The sequence below is a fragment of the Pseudogymnoascus destructans genome (assembly GCF_001641265.1).
Source record: "Pseudogymnoascus destructans isolate 20631-21 unplaced genomic scaffold scaffold_35, whole genome shotgun sequence".
Taxonomy (NCBI): domain Eukaryota; kingdom Fungi; phylum Ascomycota; class Leotiomycetes; order Thelebolales; family Thelebolaceae; genus Pseudogymnoascus; species Pseudogymnoascus destructans.
Window position 1 is genome coordinate 2,072 of NW_020167554.1, and position 26,940 is coordinate 29,011.

At 48.5% G+C, this 26,940-nt stretch overlaps 5 protein-coding genes across 5 annotated transcripts; 3 read left to right on the forward strand and 2 right to left on the reverse strand.

The window, feature by feature from the left end:
• Positions 1–11,391: 11,391 nt before the first annotated feature.
• VC83_09245 (uncharacterized protein) lies at positions 11,392–13,195 on the reverse strand (the record flags this gene model as incomplete). The annotated part of the gene is made up of 3 exons (XM_024472689.1): positions 11,392–12,251; positions 12,310–12,935; positions 12,992–13,195. The coding sequence occupies 3 exons, from the start codon at positions 13,193–13,195 to the stop codon at positions 11,891–11,893; spliced, it is 1,191 nt and encodes a 396-aa protein (XP_024319820.1). The 3' UTR covers positions 11,392–11,890.
• Positions 12,473–15,765, forward strand: VC83_09246 (uncharacterized protein). The gene is made up of 8 exons (XM_024472690.1): positions 12,473–13,923; positions 13,972–13,998; positions 14,059–14,102; positions 14,151–14,264; positions 14,324–14,406; positions 14,455–14,832; positions 14,886–15,235; positions 15,282–15,765. The coding sequence occupies exons 1-8, from the start codon at positions 13,783–13,785 to the stop codon at positions 15,708–15,710; spliced, it is 1,566 nt and encodes a 521-aa protein (XP_024319821.1). The 5' UTR covers positions 12,473–13,782; the 3' UTR covers positions 15,711–15,765.
• A 2,919-nt stretch (positions 15,766–18,684) lies between these two features.
• VC83_09247 (uncharacterized protein) lies at positions 18,685–19,829 on the forward strand. The gene is made up of 3 exons (XM_024472691.1): positions 18,685–18,792; positions 18,859–19,316; positions 19,374–19,829. Exons 2-3 carry the CDS (start codon positions 18,961–18,963, stop codon positions 19,744–19,746), a joined length of 729 nt encoding a protein of 242 aa, XP_024319822.1. The 5' UTR covers positions 18,685–18,792; positions 18,859–18,960; the 3' UTR covers positions 19,747–19,829.
• A 2,976-nt stretch (positions 19,830–22,805) lies between these two features.
• On the reverse strand, positions 22,806–23,767 carry VC83_09248 (uncharacterized protein; the record flags this gene model as incomplete). The annotated part of the gene is made up of 3 exons (XM_024472692.1): positions 22,806–23,314; positions 23,473–23,589; positions 23,642–23,767. 3 exons carry the CDS (start codon positions 23,765–23,767, stop codon positions 22,973–22,975), a joined length of 585 nt encoding a protein of 194 aa, XP_024319823.1. The 3' UTR covers positions 22,806–22,972.
• VC83_09249 (uncharacterized protein) lies at positions 23,021–26,556 on the forward strand. Its single transcript, XM_024472693.1, has 6 exons — positions 23,021–24,390; positions 24,474–24,503; positions 24,628–24,935; positions 24,990–25,212; positions 25,261–26,103; positions 26,168–26,556. Exons 1-6 carry the CDS (start codon positions 24,324–24,326, stop codon positions 26,278–26,280), a joined length of 1,584 nt encoding a protein of 527 aa, XP_024319824.1. The 5' UTR covers positions 23,021–24,323; the 3' UTR covers positions 26,281–26,556.
• Positions 26,557–26,940: the final 384 nt, after the last annotated feature.

Consider the following 26,940-nt stretch of genomic DNA (forward strand, 5'->3'; position numbering starts at 1 on the left):
TGGGGTGTGTCCGAATCGATATATCCATTCGATGAATAGCTGCGCCATTTGGCGGGCATCGGTGGTCTTATGACACGGTATGGACACCGAACCCTTACCGAGTCGGTCCATGAACACAAGGATGCTGTCGAATCCGTGTTTATCCTTTGGGAATTCCTTAAAGTCCATCGTTAGGTGTTGCATGGGGTATTCGGGTACCGGTAGGGGGTGTAAGAAGCCTTGCTGCTTCGTCACGCTAGTGTGAGAAAGTCGGCACGTCACGCAGTTGCGCACATATCGGAGGCAATCCGCTTCCATTCCGACCCAATGATACTTCGGGGCGAGTAACTGATAAGTTTTCCTGCCACTAGGGTGGGCTACTGATACTTGATCGTGTGCTTCCCGTATGAGTTTCGTACATAACTCGGTGTGCCGGTTTACGCACAGTCGACCTTTGTATAGCAAGAGTTGGTCCTTCATTATAAACCCGTTAGGTAGGGGGTCTTTCACGCGAGTGTCGGTAAACGACCTCCTATTATCCGCACAGAGCGCTTCTATCAGGTCAAAGGGGACCTGGGTGTTCGGGGCGTCCATCGCATTGATCGAGGCCACGTACGTTTGTGCTAATTCGGCACTGATTCGGGAGTGTAGTCGGGCTGGGCCTAACAGCACCCTCGCACGGCTGTCGAGTTTGACCTTCTGTTGCGTAATCAGGTCTTGCTCTCTTCGGCTCAGTATATCTGCCTTCTGATTGTTCTTGCCAGCAGTATACGCAATAGAGAAATTGAAGTCGGAGAGTAGCTCCATCCACCGAACCTGCTTCGCCGTGAGAACCTTCGTCGACATGAAGTATTCCAGCGATCGGTGATCTGTATAGACGTCGATTCGGTGGCGTACCGATGCTAATTCTGGCCTCCATTTTGCGAACGCTTTGACGATGGCGAACAGTTCCTTGTCGTGGATCTCCCAATTGATCTCATGCCCAGATAGGACGTGACTGTAGAAGCTTACAGGATACCATCGCTTGTCGGGGTGTTCCTGAGAAAGGACACCGGCTACGACTCCATCAGAAGAGTCTGTTTCCAGCTTCGTAGGCAATTCGGGGTTGAAGTGGTGGAGCGCCTGCACGGCTAAAAGCTGTCGGCGCATTTCTTCAAAAGCGTTCTCACATTCGTCAGTCCACAGGAACGGTTCTGAGGGGCTGGTGATAGTGGTGAGAGGCTTGGCTATTTTCCCGAAATTTCTGATAAATTGGCGGTAGAAGCCGCAGAATCCAAGGTAAGACTTCACGCCTGTGACAGTTGTTGGCCGGATCCAATTCCGGAGGGGTTCGATCTTCTCGGGATCCGCTTCGACACCGGTAGTAGTCAGGATATAGCCTAAATACTTTGTCCGGGTTACGTTGAACTCGCATTTCTTAATGTCGGCTTGTAGTCCTGCTTCTCGAAGCCGTTGGAGGACCTTATGTACGTGGTCCATGTGTTCCGCGGGGTCCTCGGAGTAGATTAGGATGTCGTCTAGGTAGGCAGTACAGAAGTCGTCCAAGTATTGCATAAGAACGTCGTTCATATACCTCTGATAGGTTGCGGGGCCGTTCGTTAGGCCAAACGGCAGCACTTTGCATTTGTAGGATCCATACCGAGTCCGGAAGGTCGTGTACTCCTCGGAGTCGGGGTCCATTCGTATACGATGGAAGGCTTGCCTAATGTCTAGCTTCGTGAAGATTTTTGCTTTCGACACCCGTCCTAGTAGTTCGTCGATACGCGGGATAGGGTAGGGGTCATTACGGGTAAGTCCGTTCAACTTCCGGTAGTCGATACAAAATCTCAGTTTGCCATCTGCCTTCTTCACGAACAGTATAGGGGAGGCAAACGGGCTATTGCTATTGACTATAAAGCCCTTCTCGAGGTTCTCTAATAGGTATTGCTTAGTCGCCTTAAGCTCTTCGGTGCTTTGTCGGTATAGTGGCGAAAAGGCATTTGGTAAAGGGGCTTCTAGTTGTATCTTGTGATCGTATATGCGATGCGGGGGAAGCTGATCAGATTCCGACTTCGAGAAGACATCGGAATAGTTGCGGTGCATATGCGGAAGCTTGTCCCGAATGAGGCAGAGCGTTTCCTCGTCCTCGGCCGCTTCCCTCTCTCGGATGATCTGGTCGATCTCGTAGATGCTTGTCGTAAAGAACTCGGAGTCGCTTCGTATCATCTCATAGTGGAAAGCGTTTGCGCCAATCTCGCAAATTTGGACCGGCGTGAAGCTGCGTACCAGGGTCTGGCGTCGGGAAAGAGAGAAGACTCCGCTCCTCCCATGATTCTTTCTCTCATATGCGGATGGTCCGTTTCTTGGAGGTTTCGCCTCCACTTGCCCTAAGGGTCCGTCTTTATAGGTTTCCATGGGCGAGGCTCGTGTCCTTGGGGTTTTGGGGTGCGGGTGGGTCGTTCCCTCGTCTCGCACCGGGCTCGGTGGGGTGATCATAATAGCGTCACGATGGGCCGTTATCACTTTCATTGGTATCGAGCGTCCGCCCTCACGTCGTCTGTCGTCATGGTCGATGGCATCGTCCCGCCGGTTCGCATCCGATTGATGGGCGGGGTGACGTATAGACAGTTCACGCGAGTGGTAGGGCAAGGTGATCTCTTTGCTCCAGCTAGGAGTAGGCGGGTACTCCTTTGGCCATACTAGCAGGCTCTTTGCAGAGTCGAGTAGGATTCGGAAGCGGCTAAAAAGCTTCTTCCCAATTATCACATCTTGCGCTCCGAGATCTAGGAGCACAAAGGGGCAGTTATATATTCGGCGTCCTTCGACTGTCAAGTGTAACCGAATATACTCCGATACGTAGCTTTGGATATTTCGCTGAAATCCACGTATGGGTACAGAGTAGGGCAGTTTCCGTATGGGGCTCTGAAGCGCTTTCGACAACCGTTGCGCGAAAAGCTTATTAATGACGAGGTAGCCATTTGATCCTGTGTCTGCGAGTGACTTCGTTTGCACCCCGAGTCCGTTCATACTCAGGGTTGTATCAACGAGAAATTGGGAGCCTCCCAAGAGCTCTCGTAAATCCAGTCCTTGCAGATCACATTTGCGTAGACCTAGGAAGGAGCCTTTCCCTAGGCCTCGTCGTTTTCCTCCAGGGACGCATCCGACTGGTGGGCGACTGCTTCCTCCCACTGCTCTTCGTCCTCAGGGGCTTCGCGGTCAATCTCCTTGACGGTGGGGTTGAGCGGGCATTTGTCTTGGAAATGGCCCGGCTTGCCGCACTTGAAACAGTTCCCGGACGTAGCCGGCACGGCGGTCCGCACGCGGCCTGTAATGTCCGGCTTGGGGGCCGTGGGCGTAAAAGGAGTCCTCTGGAAGGAGACCAGAGGGCTTCTTGTAGGCCTCAGCGGTTGGGTTCTTCCGGGCTCAGCGGGTGTGAACCTAGATGAGCTCAGACGAGCGGGTCCTCGGGAGCTCGACTCGCCGCTCTTGGACGGGAAGCTTAGCTCGTTGTTCCGGCATCGCTCCTGATCGAAGGCGGTGAGTTCTCGGACCATAGTGTGGTAGTCTCCCTTCCATTGACTTTTGATAACCGCTACGCGGCTACGGAATTGAGGGGTCAACTTGTTCCACATGTACCGAAACCATTCCGACTCTGTGACCTGTCCCGTAATAGCTGCACTTTGGAAGCGAGCTTTGAACTCTGAGAAAGTCTCGTTGGTATGTCCTTTCTCTCCCATTTGGAGGTCGTCGAAGAGGTTCCGGGCCTGTTCCGTTTCGTTGCCAGTGAGGTAATATGAACCCAACAGGTCCATCATCTCGTCGGCACTCCGAAACCCATGTGTCGCGGATAGGTATTGGGGTTCGAGGTATTTCTTTGCCAGGCCAGTCGTAGTCCCCCATATCAACGCTCTTCTCGAGACGTCGGTAGGGTAGTGATCCTCATTGACTACGAGGCGGTCCCGAATGGACGCGCTCCATTGCATAAAGGTATGTTCTATCCCATCGCTGAGCGGCGTAATCTTCTCAGAGATGGTGGATTTCTTGTAGCGATTCGGAGGGTCTTCGGAATACATCCTCGGAATCGATGGAGAACGAGTGTTTCGAAGAGGCGGCAACTGAACTGTCTCGGGGGTGTTTCGCATAGGGGAAGTTCGTCGCTCCTCAACTTCGACGGTGTCCACCTGTGGCGTGGACGGTATTCTGGTCTGGGTTGCCGCTAGGTTGGCTATCATTTCCTTGATCTCTTGCATCTGGATCTCGAGGTTTGCCATTCGATCCGGTATGTCATCGGTGGGTGCAGCGGTCGTAGCTGCAGCGGTGGTTTGTCTCGTTGACATACGTGACGGTTGACCATCATTGTCTTGGGGGATGTTTGAGGTCATTTTCCTCATATTGGTTCGGGAGTGTATCGGTGTCGATACGAAAGAGTTTGACTTCCGGTAGCTCGTAGCTATCAACACTCTTGTTCACAATTGCCTCTGTGCTTGAGGGGGTTCTTAAGGATCTCGTATCCTATTCGGCGCCAACGCGTCGGCGACTTTACCAGCTTGCTCTGCAGGATCAAACCCTGATCCACTGGTTGTCCGTGAGTTCTCTGGGGTCACGGCTATTTGAAGTCATCAGGTCTCTACTTCGAAATGTCACTGAGTCGCGGTCGGTGGTGTTTCGACAGTTCTCCTGAGTCGTTCCGTTGTGGGATATTATTTAAGTACGGCCGTCCCCGGCAGGCGTGATCTTTTTTGTATAATGTAAGGACACAGGGAATACGGCTCTCCGTAGGTGCATATGGGAGTGCGAGTCGGAGGTGATGCTGTATTCTATCCTATAGGTCTACTACGAAGGATACAAAAAAGATGAAGGTGTCACCCTGTATGGCTGTTCCCTTAAAATACCCGAAACCGCTCCGACTCAGCTAGCTCCCTGTTTGCCTAAGGCTTCCTTACGTTATGTGCCTAAGGCTGTCAGTCGCGACTGACCCGTAACGGCCCCGAGTCTCGATGGCGCCACGTGACGGCCGTAACTACCCCGAGTAAGGAGGCATCCTTACATGCAGGGCACTTTGGCTTTGCAAAAACTTATGAACTTCTAACAAGAAAGTTCTACTGGCCTAGTCTAAGGACTACTCTTCAAGACTATATATCTTCTTGCACTACTTGCAACTTGAACAAACCTACATGGCAAAAGCCCTATGGCCTCTTGCAGCCTCTACCTATACCAGAACGCCCATGGGACTCCATATCCATTGACTTTATAGTCAAGTTGCCTCCTTCTATCCCAAAAGGGGGTGCTACCCCTTATGAGTCTATCCTTGTGGTGGTAGAAAGGGTAACAAAAATGGCACAATTTGAGCCTTGCAATGAGACTATCACAGCTTCTGAACTTGCGTGGCTATTCCTCAAGGTGGTCTTTAAATATCATGGAATTCCTGGACACTGGATCTCAGATAGGGGAGCAGTTTTCACTTCAAACTTTTTTAAGGAGTTCTCTAAACTCTTAAACATGGAACAATGCTTTTCTACAGCTTATCACCCTCAAACAGATGGCCAGACAGAGAGAGTCAACTCTGTACTTGAACAATATCTAAGAATTTATACAAACTATGCTCAAGACAACTGGGCAGATCTTCTCCATCTTGCAGAATTTGCTTACAACAACATGGTCTCTAACACCACAAAAGAGACACCTTTCTATTCAAACTATGGTTATCACCCTAGGTTTGAAGTGGCAGAACATAATTGTCCTGAAAATCTCAAAAACCCTTCTGCTACTGAAAGAATCATCTACCTTAAGGGCCTCCAGGACTATCTCAAGGTCCAAATACAGCGTGCACAAGACGAGCAGGCTCAGACCTTTAACAGGGGGGTGGTTGCACCACAATTCAAAGTTGGTGATCAAGTCTTTTTGTCTAGAAGACATATCACAACTACTAGACCATCAGACAAACTTGATACTAAAAGACTTGGACCCTTTAAGATCACAAGGACTATTGGCAAGAATGCTTTCGAGCTTGCATTACCACCTACTTGGACTATTCATAATGTCTTCCATGCATCTCTCTTGTCTAAGGCACAAGAAAGTTCCTTAAGACCACTTCAGTCTCCTCCACCTCCTGTTCTGATTTTGGATCAACCAGAATATGAAGTAGAGTCTATCCTTGACAAAAAGATACTTGGAGGTCAGGACTACTTCCTCGTTAAGTGGAAAGGCTATCCTACAAGTGACAACACTTGGGAACCTAAGAGAAATCTAAAAAATGCATCCAAGCTGATTCTAGAATTTCTTTCTAAGAAAGCCACCTGGCCTAAGGGCAAGCACACAGCTAACAAACGTCCTTAAGAGGGGTATCATGTCATACTGACATTCGTTGCACTCAGTTTGCTATCAAACTCAAGAGCAAACTTGGAAATCTCCTCCTCAAACCTACAAGTCACTATACATATTTTGGCTTATCACACCAACAACAAGAGCAATACTACTCAACGATTGCTGCAACCCTCTATGATTTATTACACGTCATTGCTCCTTAGTTACTGGGCCGATATTACCACATAGCATATCTCTACAACCCTCTATGATTCATTACATGACATCACTCCTCAGTTACTGGGCTAATACTACCACATGACATATCTCTACCAACTAGAGTCCTAGTAAGATGAACGATAGCTCCAAAAGCTTCTACAACCCTCTATGATTCATTACATGTCATCGCTCTTTAGTTACCCACAAGATTGGTTAAGTTATGACATAATTTGTCTATGACATAATTTGTCTATGACATAATTTGTCTATAACATAATTTGTCTATAGGGGTACTCTGACCTTGGACCTCCTTTTACTTCCTATAGGCTACAAACCTAAGAGATGGTTCTATGGAATTCTCTTACGTCGACTACAGTTACCAAGCCTGGTAAGTCATGGAAAGTCTTGGAAAATGAGAGAACTACACTCCTTTAGCATAAATAGGATTGCCCTTTCCTTAAGAAATGGCAAGCAGACAATACAGTAAATCGACTATCACATACTTCCACGTCTTTTCCAAGCTTCCAAGCATTCATCTTGTTACTCCTTGTTTCTGAAAAGTCAGTGAGGTGTTAACCTCTGACTTACCCCTGAGTTCCCAGACTCAACATTTGTTGCAACTTGTCTGAACCACTTCACTACATCACACACCTGATTGCTGCGTTGTGGAATAGTCTAAGCTACGACCCTTTGGCTTTGTTTTCTAAGACAGTGTGTTGTCTTAGTAAATTCATCCCTTCCTTGGTGGCTACATTCTCACATCTGGTGCACCCACCATTACATCAAGGGTAGTATCTATCTTTAATAGTGACGTTGTTCATTCCTTGATAGTCCATGTAGAGTCTTAACTTCTTGTCCTTCTTTGGCACAAATAGTATTAGACTTCCTACTAGTGATGTCGATGGTCAAATGAACCTTTTCGCGAGGTTCTTGTCAATGTATTCCTTTAGTATGTCTAGCTCTGCTGCTGACATCTAATATATTGGTCTGAACGGTAGACTCTTTCCTTCCATGATAGGTATCTCATGATCCCATGGTTGGTGCTTAGGAAGCGTCTCTTCGTTAGGGCCTTTCTAGAATAACTGCTCATATTCCTTATACTCCACCAGTATACTCATTAGTGAGGGTGCCTAGGCTAGGTCACTAAGGTCTATAGAGGTTGCACATGCCTCACGTCAGCCCTAGGAGTTTCTCTCCCCTTCTTGCATCATGTCTGTTCGTTCACATGTGCACTAGCTCATCACAACTTTCTCTTTCCGCTAGTTGATCTAGGGGTTGTGTTTCTTAAGCCACGGTACACCAAGGATACATGCATGATTGTTCATGTGTACAATATCGAACTGTATTGTTTCCTTGTGTCTGTGTAGCATGACCATTTCTAATAGGACCATCTTGTAGGTCACCATTCTGTTGTTAGTTAAAAAAGGCTGCCCATCTACAACCATTAATGGGTATGGGTCGGTCTTTAGTTGCATCCTAAAACTGTATGTGTTTGCTACTTTCTTTGTTATAAAGTTGCCCATTGCTCCTAAGTCTATCATAGCTCGGAGATGTTGTTGTATCTTAGTAACTACATATATCTACATGCTACCCATTGTGGCACATAGCTGGTTGGTACTAGGCCTCTAGTGGCCTACTGCTAAGGCCTCCTAGTTTTTTGAATCGTCTAAGGAAAAACCCTCATATTCGCCATATTCTAATGGTCGTGGAAGTAGTGTCCCTTCTCTTCTTCGTTTTGCTTCAAGGCATAGGCGTTAGTGCGCTTCTAATGCTTATGTTTTCCTCTTCTCTCCTAGAATGGGTTCCTCGGAAATGGTACTCATTTAAAGCCTAGATTTCTACAAGCTATGATGCTTCATACTCTCCCTCCTGTTCTAGTTGTTGTAATACTAACAGATTGTTTCGTCAAGCCTCATAGACCTCTTTGTTAGGGTGGTGTATGTCAATGATTCTCTAATCTATGATAGCATCCTAGACGTTATATTTGCAGAGTTTATATTCTAGCCATCCTGTGGCTTCCCTCTCTGTGTATTTCGCTCTATGTAGCTCCTGCTAGTGAGGGTATTCTAGCACCTCATTGTGCGAACTGCAACCTGCCAGCTCGTTAGTGGCTTTGGCATAGGAACTCCTTAATCGACTGTCTCCTAGAGCATGGCTTCCTTGAAGGTTCTTACTGCTCCTAGCAGTTGTTCCTTAAAAAGAGTCTTACTTGCTGTCTTCTCAAATGCTTATAACTGGTGCTTTTGAGAACTAGTGAGCTCCTCGTCATCAATCTTGTCTTCTCCGTTTAACAAGCGGAATTCCTCGAGATCCTAAGTAGTAATACTCCAGTTCTCTTTCTCTTTTAACGTGGTGCATAGCTGTCCTCATAGGGCAACATACCCGCCCTAACCTTACCAAGTGGCATTGAGCTGTTTGCCATACTTCCGTCTGCCGTTCCCTTTCTCTGGTTGTTTGCAATTTTGTGCCATATGTCTAGGCTTGTTGTAGTTAAAACAGAGCTGTTCTTTAAGCTGTTGCTCCTTGTCATAGTTATGTAGGCGTTTGCCTTGCTTAAGGGTGGCATCAAGTTCTATAGGGTCTGACCATCGGTTGTCTTGAGAATAATTCTCTCTCTTTCGACCTTTGTTACCTCGATACTTATAACTCTTCTTTGGGCTGTCGTAAGTTCGTTGTTCCTTCTAGAACTCATATAGCTAGTTGTCGATCTGGACTGTATGTTTGATGAGTAAGACCATGTCTTTTGGCTAGGAGAGGCCATTCTTATGGCCGGTCTTCGGGACACATAGAACCACAATATCATCATAATCGCCTCATGAATAACAGCCCCTTGCAATTCCAGTGACTGGTAAAGTGACCATTGTTCGATGCAGTTTGCGTTTTGACCTGCCAATCACCTACATCATCAAAGGATCAACGGATTGAGGAATTGGAGTCAAGTCTCCAAGAAGTGGTTCACCATGCGCAGCAATAGATCTCCGACGAAGTCATCAAGCGCGAGGCCGCCATGACTGAATTGGCTGAAGAAAATGCGCGTTTACGATTGATGCTCGGCATGGGGGAATGACGGGCTGGAGTTATGGCTAGTGTTCCGAAGGATGGGGACAGAGTGATACAGGAGGGACGAGAGCATGGTTATTCAGCATGGATTTCGGTGATAGACAGTTTGAGAGGCATTGATTGTGGTCAGTTGAAGCTATTCGGAGGATTCAGATGGTGATTCGGGACCCAGTGGGGGCGAGTGTGAGGCAATTTCATACTTAGAATTAGTCAGCACATCACGTGCTAGGAGAGGCCATTCTTATGGCCGGTCTTCGGGACTCATAGAACCACAATATCATCATAATCGTCTCATGAATAACAGCCCCTTGCAATAATCGTGACAATTTGGGGGTCATGCGAGTTTCATACAGACATGGCTCTTTAGTCTACGACAATAGTGGCTAATGAGCATGTAGGTTTCCTAATTGGTTTAGTTGCTATATCTTTGGAATTTCGTACTGTATGTAAGGGTGCTACCATTCTGCTTCAATTTGTATAGATGGTCTTCTGCAGTTTTAACCTCATCGATATCGCCAAACATGCAGCGGATCTCCTTCTTGAATCCTTTCTAAGTACTGAACATAGTTCTAGTAGTAGTCATCGTACCACAGGTGTCCTCATATTGAAAGTAGTCCTTAAGGAAGTGTTCTACCTATCGAAGGGCTTCTCCTCTAAGATAGGAGGACGTCCATAAGGCGTAATTCTTGTTAGTTGGAAACTTGTTGTCATTGAAGTGCGTGTATAACTTCAATTGTGTTGCGTAGAAGCTCAAACCAACAACGGATGACTTCTGGGTCCTCGCACTTAGCCCTCTGGTAGTCGTATTTGCGCTGAAAGCGTGTCCGGAGCTCTACATGCTGCTTAACAAAGTTTGAAGCCCAACGCAACCCGACACGTGGCACGTCGCATGTTGCAAGTAGCCGATTTGCCATATCTTCAACAATAGACAACTGAGGAGGAAATCCTTTTGTAGCTAGGTCGAGTATGTATTGAACAAGGACTGATTCCTTTAGGTTTGTCAATTTCTGTGAGTTGGCTTGGATATCGCGTCGTGAAGGTATGCCTAGTAATCGATGACCTAGCTTACGGTAGCCCACAGAAAAGGTCCTAGCTACAGCTCGAAGGCGTAACTTTGGGTCGCTTTGTAGAGCTTGGATAGCTAGCAGTAATTGCCTTTCATCGTTTTTTGGCAGCATGTTTTGTTGTGGAGGAATTGAACATTTAGTTGGGGGTTATTGTCACCGCATCATTTTGGCCGGTTCGCTACTCGTATACATGTACGTTATTCAAGAATACGTTGAATAATTTTGCTAACCCTGATAGTAAATGAAAATTCTACCCTGTCGTGATTAATAAGCCATCACGTGACGCTCACCGCCAGCTCTTCGAAAGTGCTACCTCCCTCGCCGTCCTGGTGTAGCCTCGTCCTGGTGTAGCCTGGTCCTGCTGATTCGCCAGCCGCCGCTCTCATTACATCAGAGAGGTTAATAGGGGGGTATAGGGGGCTTTCGGGCAGCAAAGGGTGGAGGAGTAAGGGAGGTGGTCGCTATCGCTCTTCATGGCGACACTACGTAGGGCCAACGGCTGTGGGAGACGGTGAGCGTCACATGGTAGCTTATTAATCACGACAGGGTAGAATTTTCATTTACCATTGAATTAATTAACTATCATCTCCGTACTGGGCCTACGTACTATTTGTAGACCGGCTCCTGAAGCTAGCTCAGGCCCGAGGCCTGGTTAAGCTGGGCGATCCGCCCGTCTCAAACGCCCGGCTTCGCCCAAACTACGCCCAGCTTCAGAGCTGGGGCTGATCGTTGCACCCAGCTACTATGAAGCTGATGCCGATCCTACGCCCAGCTTCTATGAAGCTGATGCCGATCCTACGCCCAGCTTTGCCTAGCACCAGTCTGCCCTACGCCCGGCATATATGGCAGTCCTACGTCACCTACCTGGTGGCTTGGGCCTCGTGCCTAGAACGGTCCGATTAGGTGGTATTACAATATATCCAACAATATGCCAAGATATTTCAGACCGTGTGTACGTGGGTGTACCCACCGCAAACCAAACCAATACCTACGGAGAATCAATCAAAGAACCGCAAGCTTCGCCATATGCGAAAGCGAGACATTCTGCGGGTTGGCAAAAACGTCCGCCGGTATAAACGGCCAGCTAAAGCAAACGCCCTGGTGCGCGCCCACGCCGCTAATGTGCTACAGGGGATGGAGTATGAAGAGTAAGACGTTATTTGCTATGCGTATCTAATTCCGATCCTACCAGACCACTCTGCGTTACTTCCAGCAATAAACACTAGACTAGCCACTGGACCATCCACTACCGCACTTAGGCTCCAAATGACAGCGGGCTACATTCAGCCTATGCATCCCGCCGGCGGGCCCCGCTTCCGTGCTCCGCTGTCTTGGTCGCTTTCTACGTTGTTCAGGATGAACTCCGTTGTTTTGTAAATCCCTCCATCCACTACTAGACGCGTCTTGCTCTCCGAGCGCTGTGGCTGTGTGCCGGACTCGACCGTTGTGCGCGTTGTGCCGACCCTCTTTGAGCCGTACAGTTCACGCGACATGCCTCTACTGCCAGTGGACTCGAGGTTGTAGGAGAGGCCACCTTCAAAGCCAGCTGGGAGGGCTGTGTTGAAGACGCCGGATTGCATGCTCGCCAAAAGATGCTGTAGGCTGGGAATGCAGGCTGTAACAATGCTGAGGTGCGTGACTGCCCTACGTGGAAAACTGCTGTCAGCCAAATAGGGGGTGGGTCTTCGGTGGGGGGTCTTACTGTGTCCAAATTGCCACATTGACGCCGTACCAGGATTTATCAGCGGATCCAATATATCGCGACAAATAGATCAACCGCGGGATCTCTGCAAGGCATACGCTGTGGAGTCTAGTTAGCCGTTTCTCTGTCAAAGTAGGCGCCGAAGTAACCCACAGCATTCTGGCCATGAAAACCAGCATCACTATTGCTCTCTTTCTTTGCTGGATCTGGACACCCCAGAGGATGACAACTGGCAGGATGGTAAGGGCGATGTCGGTGATGATATCAATGACTCCAGCGGCATAGTACAGCGCAGACTGGTTTCGGCAGACGCCAGAGGAGTTGTTCCATGGCTGTGGCAAGGAGCACTGGAATGCAAACCCGAAGACGGTCCCAACTCCCCATGTAGCAATAAGGCATAGGATGATCCTTCCGACCCTGATGGTGGCCACGTTTGGCGTCAATCTTATGATGAAAAGGAGCAGCGACATTTTGGCCAGGACGATGGTTATGATAAATAGAATCTGATATGTGTAGTTATATTTGTTGCACATGTCTATCTCGTCGTCGAGTAGGCTGGCTTCGTGGCGTCCAAGACCAGCCAGGGCTGCTTTATGAAGTATGCCGCATTGTATCAGCCCAAACGCCTGTGGTATTGTCAGTTTGGTATGGGGAGGCAGATGTACGTAGAGGGCCTCCTTACACCAGCAGCTGCCATCAGGTTATCATCGAGGCTCCATGATCTGATGGATAGCTTCCTGAGCAGGCTGACGATGACTGTTATAACCATAAAACACATCATCGTCCAGTTTGCTATAACCACATATCCACCATGATCGGTATCGCTAATCACCCAATGCGGAGGTGACAATGCCGCCAGCGGGTTTGGATCTGACTCGGCTCTCATCTTGAGAACGAATTAACAATTAAGCATACACGGTTAAATTTTCCAGATGCCTCAGTGAAGAATAATTATCAATATCAGAGGGGTCGGCGACCACGCCAGTCACTCCCCTCGCCCCTGACCGCCCACTCTGGGATTCCGCATGTGCTGGGTATTATAGGGCACCCTTGTCCGCTGCAACCACCCACTCCCATGCGACATGGCATGATTTCTTTTGGCGCGCTGTGAATCTGATAGCGGTGAATAAAAGGTCCCTGGTTCGAGCGCTCGGTGTAATGAGCCAGTTGTGACAAATTATCCAAATAGAAAAAGTACTGATCACTTCTAGGAGTGCTTCTCGATCACACCCGGCGGCCCTCTGCACCTGTGCTACTGGGCAGGATGCACAATGTAACGGGGCAGGGCACTCTGGTGCCTGTTCTATCGTGTTTTGTCTCGAATGCCGGCTCCCCGCGTGCCGAATTTTGCCCGCTCAAGCTCTCATCTTCAAATATCCCCCCAAGGGAGCCTCTTTCCCATGGCACCTCAAGCATATGAGTGTTTGAGGCCATCTACTATTTCAAAGACATCGACGTCTCTATATCTCAAGCATGACCATGGAATTCGAGATGACGGGGCGCCGGCCCAGCAAGAACGGTTCGGGCGAGGTCAGGCACGATGATGAGGAGTACTCTTACGGCAGCCGTGACCGAGCTGTTCTCGCAAACTTGGGGAAGAGGCAGGCATTAAAGGTGAGTTTCCGGTATGAACTGGTGGGGACATACAGCTAACAGCAGCAGCGGAGCTTTGGCTTCATATCCATGGTGGTGCGAACAGAGTCAGAGCGATGCCAGTCTTGATGGCCACAGCGCTGACCTCGCAACCAGGGGTTCTCAAGCACATTGATGGCTACATGGGAACCATTATCAGCGTTGGTAATCCTCAGGCAACTGCAAGCTAAAGGCTAATCCAAGCACAGCTTACTGCAAGGAGGACTTCTCAATGGTGGTCCAGTATCGCTGGTATATGGCTTCATCCTCTGTTTCTTCGGTACGCTTGCGACTTGTGCGTCACTGGGTGAGATGGCATCAATGTAAGCCAACCGTGTCTGAGAAATTCAGCCAATTGACGCTAATCACTTTTGCACAACAGGAGTCCAACATCTGGAGGGCAATACCACTGGGTTGCGCAGCTGGCACCGCGCAAGTACTCCATATTGTTGGGGTGGTACACTGGTAAGACATCCAGAAAGTCGTGCCGTACAACACTCTCACACACCGCAGGATGGGCCTCAGTCCTTGCATGGCTAGCTGCTACGGCGGCACCAGCCTTTCTCGGCGGGACTTTGATTCAGGGTCTCCTAGTCCTAAACCACGACACATATGTATTCGAGCGATGGCATGGAACTCTGCTCTATACTGCGATTATCACCTCAGCAGTCCTCGTGAACATCTTTGGCATCAAAATCCTACCTCATTTAGAAAGCGCCATTCTCTTGATACACATCGGACTCTGGTTTCTCCTTTTAATCCCGATGGTATGTCTTGCACCTCAACATTCAGCTGAGTGGGTCTTCACGGATTTTGAGAACCAAGGGGGTTGGAGTAGCGATGGCGTGTCTTGGTGTGTTGGCCTTCTCACAAGCGCCTTCCCATTTACTGGTAAGCCGCCGAAATCCCTGTGTTAATGTTACCATGTCTCATATTCGAGTCAGGCTTTGACGGTGCGTGGCACATGAGCGAGGAAATTGAAAACGCAACAACCGTCGTTCCCCGCGCCATGATCACAAGTATTGTCCTCAATGGCTTTCTCGGCTTCGGTTTCCTGATTGCCCTCCTATTCAGCATGGGGGACACCAACGCCGCCCTTTCAACCCCCACGAGATACCCAATTATCGAAATATTCTACTCCGCGACGAGTTCAAAGTTGGCCGCAACCCTAATGGTCTCAGGCATTGTCCTATCGGCCGTAACATCCACCTGGGGTCTGCTCTCCGCCGCGTCGCGTATGACTTGGGCATTCTGCCGAGACAACGGACTACCTTACTCGCCCTACTTTGCACACGTACGTTCCACTTTCTCTGTAACTTGCTCAAACTAATCCCTCCCAGGTCCACAGCACCCGCCACATCCCCGTCCGCTCTATCCTTCTTACTACCGCCACCCTACTCGTCCTTGGCCTGATTAATATCGCCTCTGCGGCTGCATTCTATGCCGTTACCGGCCTTGCAACCGTGGCCTTGTACTCCACCTACATAGTCCCAATTGCACTTCTCGTGCTACGTCGGCTCTCAGGGGATGAAATCCCCTTTGGCCCCTGGCACCTCGGGAGATGGGGTATGCCCCTTAACATGTTCTCTTTACTGTACACGTTGTTCGTGTCAATCTGGATGTTCTTTCCCGCGTTTGTTCCGGTGACGGCTATGAATATGAATTATACGAGTGTTGTGTACGGAGGAACATTTATTTTCAGTGCGGTGGCGTGGTATACTTATGGCAAGACGACGTATCTGGGGCCGATTAAGGAGGTGAGGGAGTAGGCAAGTTGTGTGTGTAACCTATATTTGGATGCGGGAATAGATATCAATCATGGCGTTGAGGACCTATATATACTGTAGATAGATAGTAAATATACTCGCTCCGGAGCGAGTGTAATGTAAGCGATGGTCTTTTGCTTGTGTATCGTAATGCTAGCTGTGCGTAGACACTGTGAAGAAGTTTTAATAGGAGATGGCCTTGTTGGCAAGAAGAATTAGACTGTATATTATGTTTCACAAGCGAAGGGATCACACAAGCGCAGTGTTCCCCAAATAGTATTAGAATAGTATTCGGGGTTTTCCCGAATACTCGCCATCTGGGAGTATTCGGCGAATACTCATACGAATCCTCGCCGAATAGTATTTGAGTATTTTGAGGCTCAACTGTAGTATATAGTAATGAAATATGATAACTGTCTACTCGCTATTATCCTCCTCCTCGTCGCCTATAACCCCCCAATCCCATAGGCAGAGTAGATATCGAAGAGTTGAAGGTAATAACCTGTTCCTTTTCTTTGTGACTATATCACCGCCGACACTAAATATAACGTAAGTCATGGCGTAACGCAACGGGTGTCGTAACGCAACTGATAACCGAGGACTACCAACTTGTAACTTGAATAACTCAACAATGGTGCGTAGGAAAAGCATAGCGACGGCGGATTTAGAGTCTCGTATTACTCAGGCGATAACTGGCGTTCAAAATGGTGAATATAAAAGCTTGTATAAGGCTGCCCAGGACTTGGGGTTGACGCGGAGCACATTGACGCGACGCGTCAATGGGGGGTTATCTCGCCGTCAAGCCCGCCAACAACAGCAGAAACTCTCATATGCTCAGGAAAACGTACTTCACAAGTGGATCAAAGACCTAACAATAAGTGGGTACTCTCCCGGGCATCGCTTATTAAAAGAAATAGCAGAGGAACTGCGTACAAAATGAACATACAATTTGGACAATGTGACACCCGACGTGCTTGAACTCCAACCACATGATACGCTTGGTGAGGACTGGGTTCCCCGATTCATTATACGACACCCACATCTCAATGTTGCTATTGGACGTCGAATTGAGTCCGTACGAATGGACGGGGCAACAAAACCAGTGCTTGACGCGTGGTTTGACGCGTATCAGAAAGTGGTTCAAGAACACGGAATCGTCCAAAAAGACATATATAACATGGACGAGTCTGGATTTTCGATTGGGACAATGGAGTCAACGCGTATAATACTCGATTCATCACTTCGTACAAAGCACCAGGCTCATCCTGGCCGTCAAGAATGGGTTTCGATGGTGGACTGTATTTGCGCAGATGGAACAATTCTACCACCGCTCGGGATATTCAAAAGGTCGAACATCTTACAGAACTGGATACCGAATAGCGTACATAATGAATGGTTCTTTTCAGCAAATACAAAGGGTTGGACGAGTAACGTTCACGGTTTAGAGTGGTTGAGGCGTGTTTTTGAACCGATAACCCGAGCAAAAGCAGGCAGACAACACTGACTTCTTATTTGTGATGGCCACGATTCACATATAAGCGGTAGCTTTATAGCACACTGTCTTCAAAATCGAATTGCGCTTCTTATCCTACTGCCTCATACATCACACTTGCTGCAGCCGCTTGATGTTGCGATTTTTTGGCCCTCTCAAAAAACGGCTGACAGCGGCACTATCGCACTTGAACCAAGCACAACCCGTACGAATACAGAAGTACGAGTGGATGGAAGCATATATTCGAGCACGATCAGATGTATGCAATCGTCAGAACATTGAATCTGCCTGGCGTGGTGCTGGTTGAACCCCATTCAACCTGCAAAGAGCACTTCGTACGATGACCCACGATGCAACACCCGAGCAAGAAAGACCAAGAACACCAACCCAGTTTGATATTTTTAATCAAGTCTTTGTAAATAGCTCGCCACCTGATCCAGCGATACTGCGAGATGCGAATAAGCTACTTAATTCAACAATTAAGGACCATACGACTGTTGCAACACCAGTCCGCAGATATATCCAAAAACTGACAACTGGGACTGAGCAAATTCATGCGCAAAGTATCGTCCACCAACATGATGCCAACAACTTACGGTCTATCATAAAGAAGCGTGCGACCCGTACGAAGGGAAAGAGGGCGGTTTTAAAGGGCCATTTCCATATCTCTACCCAAGAATTATGCGATGCAGTGGTGGAGGCTGAGAATGCTACAAAAAGTCGAGGTAGGAAAACACGAAAGGGAAAGGGAAAGGCAGTTGTGTACATTTCTGATAGTGATTGCGATGATGAAGAAGTGCTTCACGAGAATTCTGAGAGTGATACTGGGTCATGTATTATTGTTGATGTTTAGCTATTTAATTTTCTACGTCGTTCTCCTCTGATATCCGTTGCGTTACGCCATGACTTACGTTACTCTGACGCTGCCGATGAGGCTGGAATTGCCAAATAGTCCCATGCGATCCGTGATATAACTGGATACTGATACTGCTTGTAAGGATGCCTTCTCGTCTCTCATTCTAGGGAGTAGACTCTGGGTAGCTGCGGGGTCACTTGTGATCATTTGGGTGGGCTAACTGAGTCGGAACCGAGTCGGATGGTTTTCGGGTACTTGAGACAATCGACTCACAGGGTTCCCCCTTCATATTTTTTGTAACCTTCATAGTAGACCTATAGGATAGCATCCGTTTAGCCTCCGACTAGCACTCTCATATGCTATTACTGTGAGCTGGGTATCCTGTGTCCTTACACTGCTTTGCCTGCCAATATTTGAGGATATTAGTATTACGGTCGACACCATTCTCTTTGAACCATCGTCGCCACTCAACTTCCTCAATAGAAGGCCCGATGCTGATACATCTCGTCGTCGGAATCAAGTTCTCTTGGAATCGTCGGCTGCTCAGTTTCGGCAGCAATAGTAGCTTCAATAGCAGCAACCTGTATATCATTCTCACGGTCTTTATACCGGTTATAGCAAGCTGCGAAATGTGCTCTTGCCCTATCTCGTTTTACAGCGTCTACACTATTTGGCATATAAAATTCGTATATACTTAAGTGAATCTTGGGTCGCAGATAGTAGCAATTCCGGCATCGGTGAGTCTTTATTTCATTTCCTATCTAACTTCAGTTAACTTGCGTTCACTGGCTAATGGCCAATAGGTAGCTTGTTCAAGCATTGGGCTCAGTTTTTGAACGGGGAAGGAATCTAGAAAGTTTTAATGAAGAGGGAATGCATCACATTGACACTCCGGCTATTGCTCAATGGAGCATTTGAATATACCGAGCCACTCACACCAGATGAGGCGCTTGCATGAGACATGTCCAATGCTTATGGATAATCTCCTACCATCATCTGAGCGGCATGATATCGTCGAACAATCTGTCCTTGCCCCCTTGGCTGACAAAATGCATCTCCGCCCAAATGCTACAAGATGCATATCCCGACTGTTTATCCGGAACCAGCTCGACCTACCATTGAATGCAAAAGAGTTGAATGAAGACCATTACTTCACACAGCAGCTCCGGGAAGCATTTCGAGTCGACTACAACATGCCACACATCGCAAGTCTTGGTACTCAGCCCATTCAATGGTTCTCCCAGTTTTCGTTTACTGATCCGTAAGTTATTTCTCTCTTCCGTTTATTCTGATACTAGCTAATCATGTTCATTATCAGATTGACAAGGCACCGCGTTACATTTACAGCATACGGTAATGCGGTTTGTCGGTTTGATGTTGGCTTCGTCCACGAGAGGACCCCTGGTGAAGCAAAACTCTTCGCTCTCATCACAGAGTTGGAAGATTGTGGAGAGGATGACCCAGTCCTACAGCTCCCACGAATGCGGCTTATGAGCCAGAGCCAGAGAATCATTGGGCTCCCCGTTATTGGGAGTAAACCAGTATACGTTGTTGACATGGATCCTACGCATGATCAGGCCGCTGCACCTTTCCGAAAATGGCCACTTAGATTGAGCTCAACGAGCCGCGAGGACGAGGAGTTGAGCTCGGTGAGTCTTTTGCAGTGCTGGTGGGAGGTGGGAATTATGTGAGCATGGGAGAAATGGAGCTGTGGGAGGAATGGAGCTACGGTCATGGAAAAATAAAGCAGATACAGCCTAGATGCAATACACAGGAAATAAAATACAACAAACACTTACTTCGTGCATATAAGTTCATTTGAATTGCGTTGATAGGTGAAATGTGAAGCTTTTGGGTGAGGCTTGGTGCTCCTTCCGTTTTTGGCCAACTCTCGCTTTTACACAGGAATTGCCCACATTCCCCATCCTCCAACAACCCTCACCGACCTTACTACAGCGTCACCATTACCCTAAAAGCTTTTTTTTTTTGGGGTATATGTTTAAATTCACTTGTATGGCAATATGCAAGGTCTTTGGACCCGTTTCGAGTGGTGTACGAGCTCACATTTGGCTGAGGTAAGTTGCTTTTGCCATTTCAAGTCTCATCTCATCAAATGTAAACTAACGCCTTATACAGAATCCAAACGTTTTGCTGCCATCGATACCGGGCCTATTTCAACAATTCAAACATCCATCTATACTCTGGATACAACTGCTCGAAGCTGCTCACACACACCCATTAAAACGGCTCCCCGCCCGCTCCCTGCTCGTTCGCCCAGCTCCGCTGAAATTCTGGCCATACTTGCCACGTCAAAAGGGAAGTCCTCTCGCTCTCTCTCTGTAGAGATTCGTCAACTATGTGCTTTTTCCAGCATAGCTTGAAACCTCAATGGAATCCAGGTACTTGCCAGCATTCGAAAACGAGCTGCCATTTCGCAACTATCCTGCCTTGCGCCCTGCTCCAAAACCCAAGGAGCCTAATATCCCATATCCCAGCCTCGTGGAATCAATCTTCTCCTACTGCTGCCAGGTTTCGAAAAACTTCCCAGCCATGGATATTGGCAGCATACAGCTCTCACCACGAAAACCCCGACATTGGAATCCCTCGGATACCTGGCCCCCGACATCAACCATCTGTCTGCCCCCCAAGGATTATACCTCGCCATGAACGATCCCCATTCCATCTGCGATTATAACCAGGCTTCCCAGCTCAAGCTGGCTTGGGCTAAATCCTGGCTATCTTTGCTGGACACTCGCCCATGGGTGGCGCTGAGATCTCGATTTAATTCGATTTTATTTTTATTTATTTTTGAAGCATCCCAAGCCAGCTTGGAATGCCCCATTTTCTTCGCGTTACATATACTATTTGGCCATGACTTGCGCATTTTCTGGATTTGTATGGGTTTTGGGGGGTCCAAAGGGGGGGGCCTTTGGTTTTTTGAAAAAACAAGGAATGCATAGCAATTCCAAAATTTGGCCCTGTTTTGGGGCCTCAACTATGTCCTCTTCGTGGTCATGTTTTTCGACAGCTGTCATAGCTGCCATTCATTTCTTATTTTCGGTTTTCTCTTTTCTGTCAGTGTTGAGGGTTATGGTAGGTATTTGGAGTCCCTGATCAACGCCAGAGATGGCCGATCACACTCAACAGGTCTAAGTATCGCTCTCATTTCTCTTTGGTGTTGGGGACGTTTATTTGGAGTCCCTGATCAATGCCAGAGATGGCCGATCATACTCAACAGGTCTGAGTATCTCTCTCATTTTTCTTTCTTCGGTGCTTGGGAGTTTCATTCGGAGTCCCTGATCAACGCCGTATTGGCCGATCATACTCAATAGGTCAGAGTATATTCTCTTTTTTTGCTGCTGTTGATATGTGCTTCATGTATCAATGGATCTAGTAAGTTACAATTCTTCATTTTACGTTTTCGAAAGCACCCAGGTAAGTCAGCTTCCCATTTCATTATTCTGTTTCTATATTCGCCAAAAGAACATATCGCATCAATACTGGCAACCCCCGAGGTAAGTCTGTGTTGAATTGACCTCCCATTCCCTCCCCCCCTCCTTGAAAACAATTGGCTAACATCTTCCTGTGTCGTGGGGACATGATACAGGCTTCAGGCTTCGAGCAATGCGTGTGCGAAACGCTTCCCGACAATACACGAACCCGCACTTTCAACTGCGCTTCCAACAACCTTTCGAATACCCGCGACAGCTAGGTCAACACCATCCAGCTGGAATACGAACACATACCGGAGAGACAGGGCTGGATCTTGGGGGGGAGCTGGACTTGGTGGGAGCTGGACTTGGTGATGGGCTCAAGGATTGCGTACCTGGTAGGATAACCAGTACGTTTGATGCCACGCTTCGCAAGTGGCATCACGACTCCTGGTTGGGGTGAGGGTCGGGGCAGTAGCTACTGGTAGATAGAGTAGAATATAATATACGGTATATTACACTATTTACCATTGATGATCCTGTCCACCGTGACCTGACCACCACTGGCGCGCCATCAACACTGCCGTACTACTGGGGAGTGGCCGGCTACATCGTTGTTGGTACAAATCACCGCCTTACAACAGTCACTTTTCATCCGCGGCATACGAAGCACTGCGGAGGATCACAAGATTTACAGCGGCTTCAATTATACAGTCTAGTTATATATGACCGTGTAGTGGCATCTACTGCCAAGGCTTCATTCGACCGTCGCTGGCCATGCCCGGTCGAGGTAGTCAACCGTAGCATCGCTGAGGGAGCACGGTCGAAAGCTCTCCACGGTGGATGAATAATCCAACGTCTCACAACCCACCCACCACCCTTACCAAAATAGATGGTGCGCCGGTAAGATAACACGTACATGCTTAAACGACTGGCCTTGAGACTTATTAATAGTCATAGCAAAGCATAAGCGGACGGGAAATTGTTTACAGGAAAACTCTACGCGCTATTCTAACGTACCCAATCCTGAACTTCGACAAATGATAGCCAATCAATCGGTCTTGGCCTTTTATAATGTAGTATAGTATAGATATTGCATGTGGAAGACCTCGCTTGGCATTACGCCGATGTAGGATCGTCCGTAGCACCCTTTTGTAGCACCTTCCTTGCACTCCATCGCGCCTGGTTGCACATGGTCCTCTGACATATATTGGCCGAGATCATTTGGGACAATGTTTGCTTCACACGGAACGGAAACGGAAAGTGCGATGCGCCAATCAAAAAGATCTGCAACAATGGATCCTTTGTTGTTTGCATAGCTTACTATATCGGGCTCGGGCATAGTAGCATCGAGAGCAGCGCCGCTATTTGCGATCCATATATATATGTATGTAACCCACAGCTGCGGGTCTTTACCTGCCCCCGGATCACTTTCCTATCCCTCCTTCTCTTCCTTGTCTTCCGTCTCATCGACGCCGTCCCCTTCTCATCGACGCCGTCCCCTTGTAATCTTGTCCCTAAATATGATAGTTGTAATCTTGTCCCTAAATATGATAGTGCTGACCCAAGCGATCGGCCCCACATCCGCTCTTCCGGCCCCCTTGAACCCAAACTTACCCCATGGAGCAATCACCGACGTGCAAACCCCGTCTCCCTCAGCCTCCCCCACTGTGACAAGGAAGCTGCCGTGCTTCTTGCCCTCAAAGTCAGGGTGCGTACAGAGGATGTCGAGATTCCATGCCTCCTCGCGACCTCCGGACCAGAGGTGCGCAGCATAGGGCATAAGCGTCCTTGAACACCTTGATGTGCTCCGGGTCCGCAGAACGATCTGGCCAGAAGTAGGACACGATGCTACCCACCACCGTAGCATTTTTCATGCCTGCAAACTATACAGTACGGCGCCATAACTATGAATACAGGTCTGTGCCTAAACTGCAGTAAACGAGCGTATTTGAGAATGGGAGAAGCACAGACCTGTATGCTTACTTCTGGCGCCGTACTGTAGCACCCTGTAGACCCTTCGGTGCTGGTTCCGGCGAACTTACGTAGATCCAGCGGGTTCGCCCGAGCCGCAGCCCCGGGTCCAATGCGCTCCCAGCATGACTATGCAACGACGGAGCCTGTCAAGGCATCCACAGCAACATAGTGTTCGTACTCGGGCTTTGATGGCGTATGCGATGCGCACTGAGTGATGTAGTCGGGGATAGTCGCGACGGTGGGGGAACATGAAGCGCCCATAGACGTCGTCCTCGATGAACGCAGCCGCGGCGACCTCAGCCATGCGGGGGTAGTTCGTGTGACAGCAGCGCGGATAGACATCTTGAGTATCTTGTTCTTGTGAAACTTTGGTTGTTGCTCTGAGACCTCCTTTTCGCTGGAAATGCTTGTTTCGGGGCGTGCAATGCGAATGTGATAAATGAAAGCTTCGTGTTGGACCTCCAGAGTGGCCGAGATGGCAATTGTTATTGGCAAACTTGCGGAAGTTCGGACTTGGAGACCTTGTAAATATGCCCCTGTATAAGGTGTGTGTCAGGCGGTTCAAGCCTGGAACCGAACAAACGTGGTAAACAGGCGTGACACAACAGCGCGAAGAAATGTGGCACACGAGCAGGGGTCTTGACACTTGCGACTGCTACGTTAAGACATAATTAGGACCCATACGCATTGTTGGATCAAGGATACTCCGTCGGGCGTTATACGCGGATAATTTGCCGGTTCCTAGAGTCATTGATCTCCGGACAAAATTGAAAGCGAACCTCTCTCATACACTATCAATAACTTCACAGAACGACCTGATCTCTCTGAGGGATTGGAAGAACAAAGCCTACATCTTATAAATGCCAATTGGGATGTCTATCATGTCTGAAAAGGAGGCTGTCAAAGAGAGACAGGTCGGGGCTGTTGGTGAGTCTCTCCGTTACCAGATTAATTCATGAGAGACGTTCCGTCAGGGAGAAATATCACAGTCGCTGACCCCCACTTCATAGACTCGGAGCTGATCCAGGACCACAGCATCCGTAAGTGACAAGTCCTTTCTGAATCATTCCCAAGGAGTGCCTGCTGGGGCCAATTGGCACAGCAGATGCACCTCCATGTGATGTGATAGCCAGCATAATCGGCTCAACTGACGTTCCACCACAGCCAGCTCTCGCGATGGGGAAGTCGACGTCTTCGCCGAAGTTGCGCATCCACCGCGAATGACTGGTGCCCTGGAGGTGCTCTCTGCTGGATTCAATGTCTGCAATGGTTGGGCCGGTGTAGCCGCGTCAATGTTCCTCGCCATCTTCCAGGGAGGACCAGTGACGATCATCTATGGCTGCATCGTCATTCTCTTTCTGATGGGCGCGACGGCATTGAGTCTGGCGGAGCTGAGTGCCAGGTATCCAACTGCTGGAGGGCAATACCATTGGACTGCTACACTGGCGCCAAAAAAGTATGCGAGAGGAATGGTATGTTTTTGAGGCATGAGTAGCTTGAGCTTGACTGAGCCTGACGAGAAATAGAGCTACACGGTTGGCACCATCAACATGTTTGGATGGGTTGCCATCTGCGCTGGTATTTGCATCATTATGCCCCAGATCATCATGGGCATTGTTGTCTTCTACAACAATAACTTTGTGATTGAGCGGTGGCATTCGTTTTTGATATACCAAGCCCTCAACGTTTCGGTGCTTGTTTACAACCTCTTCCTTTTACCCAAGGCAGCATGGACACATAATATTGGCTGTTGGTATATCTGCCTTCGCTTCTGAATCTTACTAACAACATTTCCAGTCGCATTGTCCCTGCTCTGCTTTATCATCTTTTTCATTACATGTCTCGCCATTGCCGGTCCCAAGCAGCCAAACGAATATGTGTGGAATACCTTCGTCAATGATTCCGGCTGGCCCGACGGAATAGTCTTCCTTACCGGCCTGGTAAATCCCAATTTTATGTACTCTGGTCTCGATGGAGCCATCCATCTTGCAGAGGACTGCATCAACGCTTCGACGGCCGTCCCGCAAGCCCTCATGGCTACCATTGTCATCGGCTTTGTGACGACCTTCGCATTTGTAGTCGCCATGTTCTATTGCATTTCTGACTTCAATGCGGTCCTTATGACTCCAACTGCTGTCCCCATCTATGAGATTTGGAACCAGTCGACCAAGTCCGAGACCGCCGCTACGATCTTCATCGTTCTCCTCCTCCTCACTGGCGTCTTTGCTCTCAACGCCAGTCAACAGACCGCCTCTCGCCTGACCTTCTCTTTTGCTCGCGATGATGCTCTCATCTTCTCCAAATACATAGGGCAGATGCACCACGGCCTTGGTGTCCCACCATATGCACTTTTCTTTAACGCTTTTGTTGTCTTTGTCATCGGATGCATCTATCTCGGCTCCACAACGGCTTTCAGTGCCATCATCGGCACTGGCCTTGTCCTGCAACAGCTCACATTCGCTATTCCAGCCGCTTTACTCATGATACATGGCCGGGCGCCACAGTATCTCCCATCGAGCGGGCGCTGGAACTTGGGAAAGTTTGGGTGGTTTGTCAACGGCGTGACGGTGGCATGGAGCGCCCTCCAACTCGTGCTGTACAACCTTCCTCTCGCGCTGCCCGTGTCTGGTTCAAACATGAGTAAGCCCCCCTCATCTTCCACAGTGAATTTGAATGACTTGAACCTTGCTGATTCTTTGTGCAGATTATACCTGTGCGGTTCTTGGCTGCATGGCCTTATTCGCGCTGGTGAACTGGTTTGTCTACGCGCGCACGCGCTATGCTGGGCCAAAGATCGACTTGACCAAGTTTCAGTAAATATGGGCAAATATGCCCATATCCGTTAGACTCTGTTCTATTCCATTGAGGGCGTTGAAGTTTGACAAAGAAGCTTAATTTCGTAGGTACAGTACCATACATACATCTAGCTGTCGGAATATACCATGAATAACTCAGTCTTTATTGTTCTTCCCCCCCCCCACACTTTACATCAAATATGAACTAACGAAAGGCACGAATCGAATAACATCCAGCCACGACTACAATATTCAAGCCATTGCGAATAATATCCCTCCATCCAAAGCGACCCTGCCGTTCAGTTCCTGGACCGCCCGCCACAGATGTTGGATACTTGAGATAATCGAATATGAGGTCGAAGCGATCCTAGACAGAAGGTTAGTAGGACGTCGAGAAGAGTTTTTGATAAAATGGGAAAATTACGAACCTACGGATAATTCGTGGGAACCAACAAGGAACATCAGCAAAGAACTGCTGGAGGAATATCGACACCGCCATCCGCCAGCCATTGATCCCAAGATGCAGGGGAGTAGGCCAGTGGATCGGAGGAAGCGGGGGTCCCAGTTACAGACGAGGAGGCAGCGCTAACTGCCTGTTCCTCGGCCTCAACAGCGTCACGCTTCTAAGCAGCCACACGTTCGGCCTCCTCTGCCGCATCAAGCTCGTCGAGGGTTTTCAAAC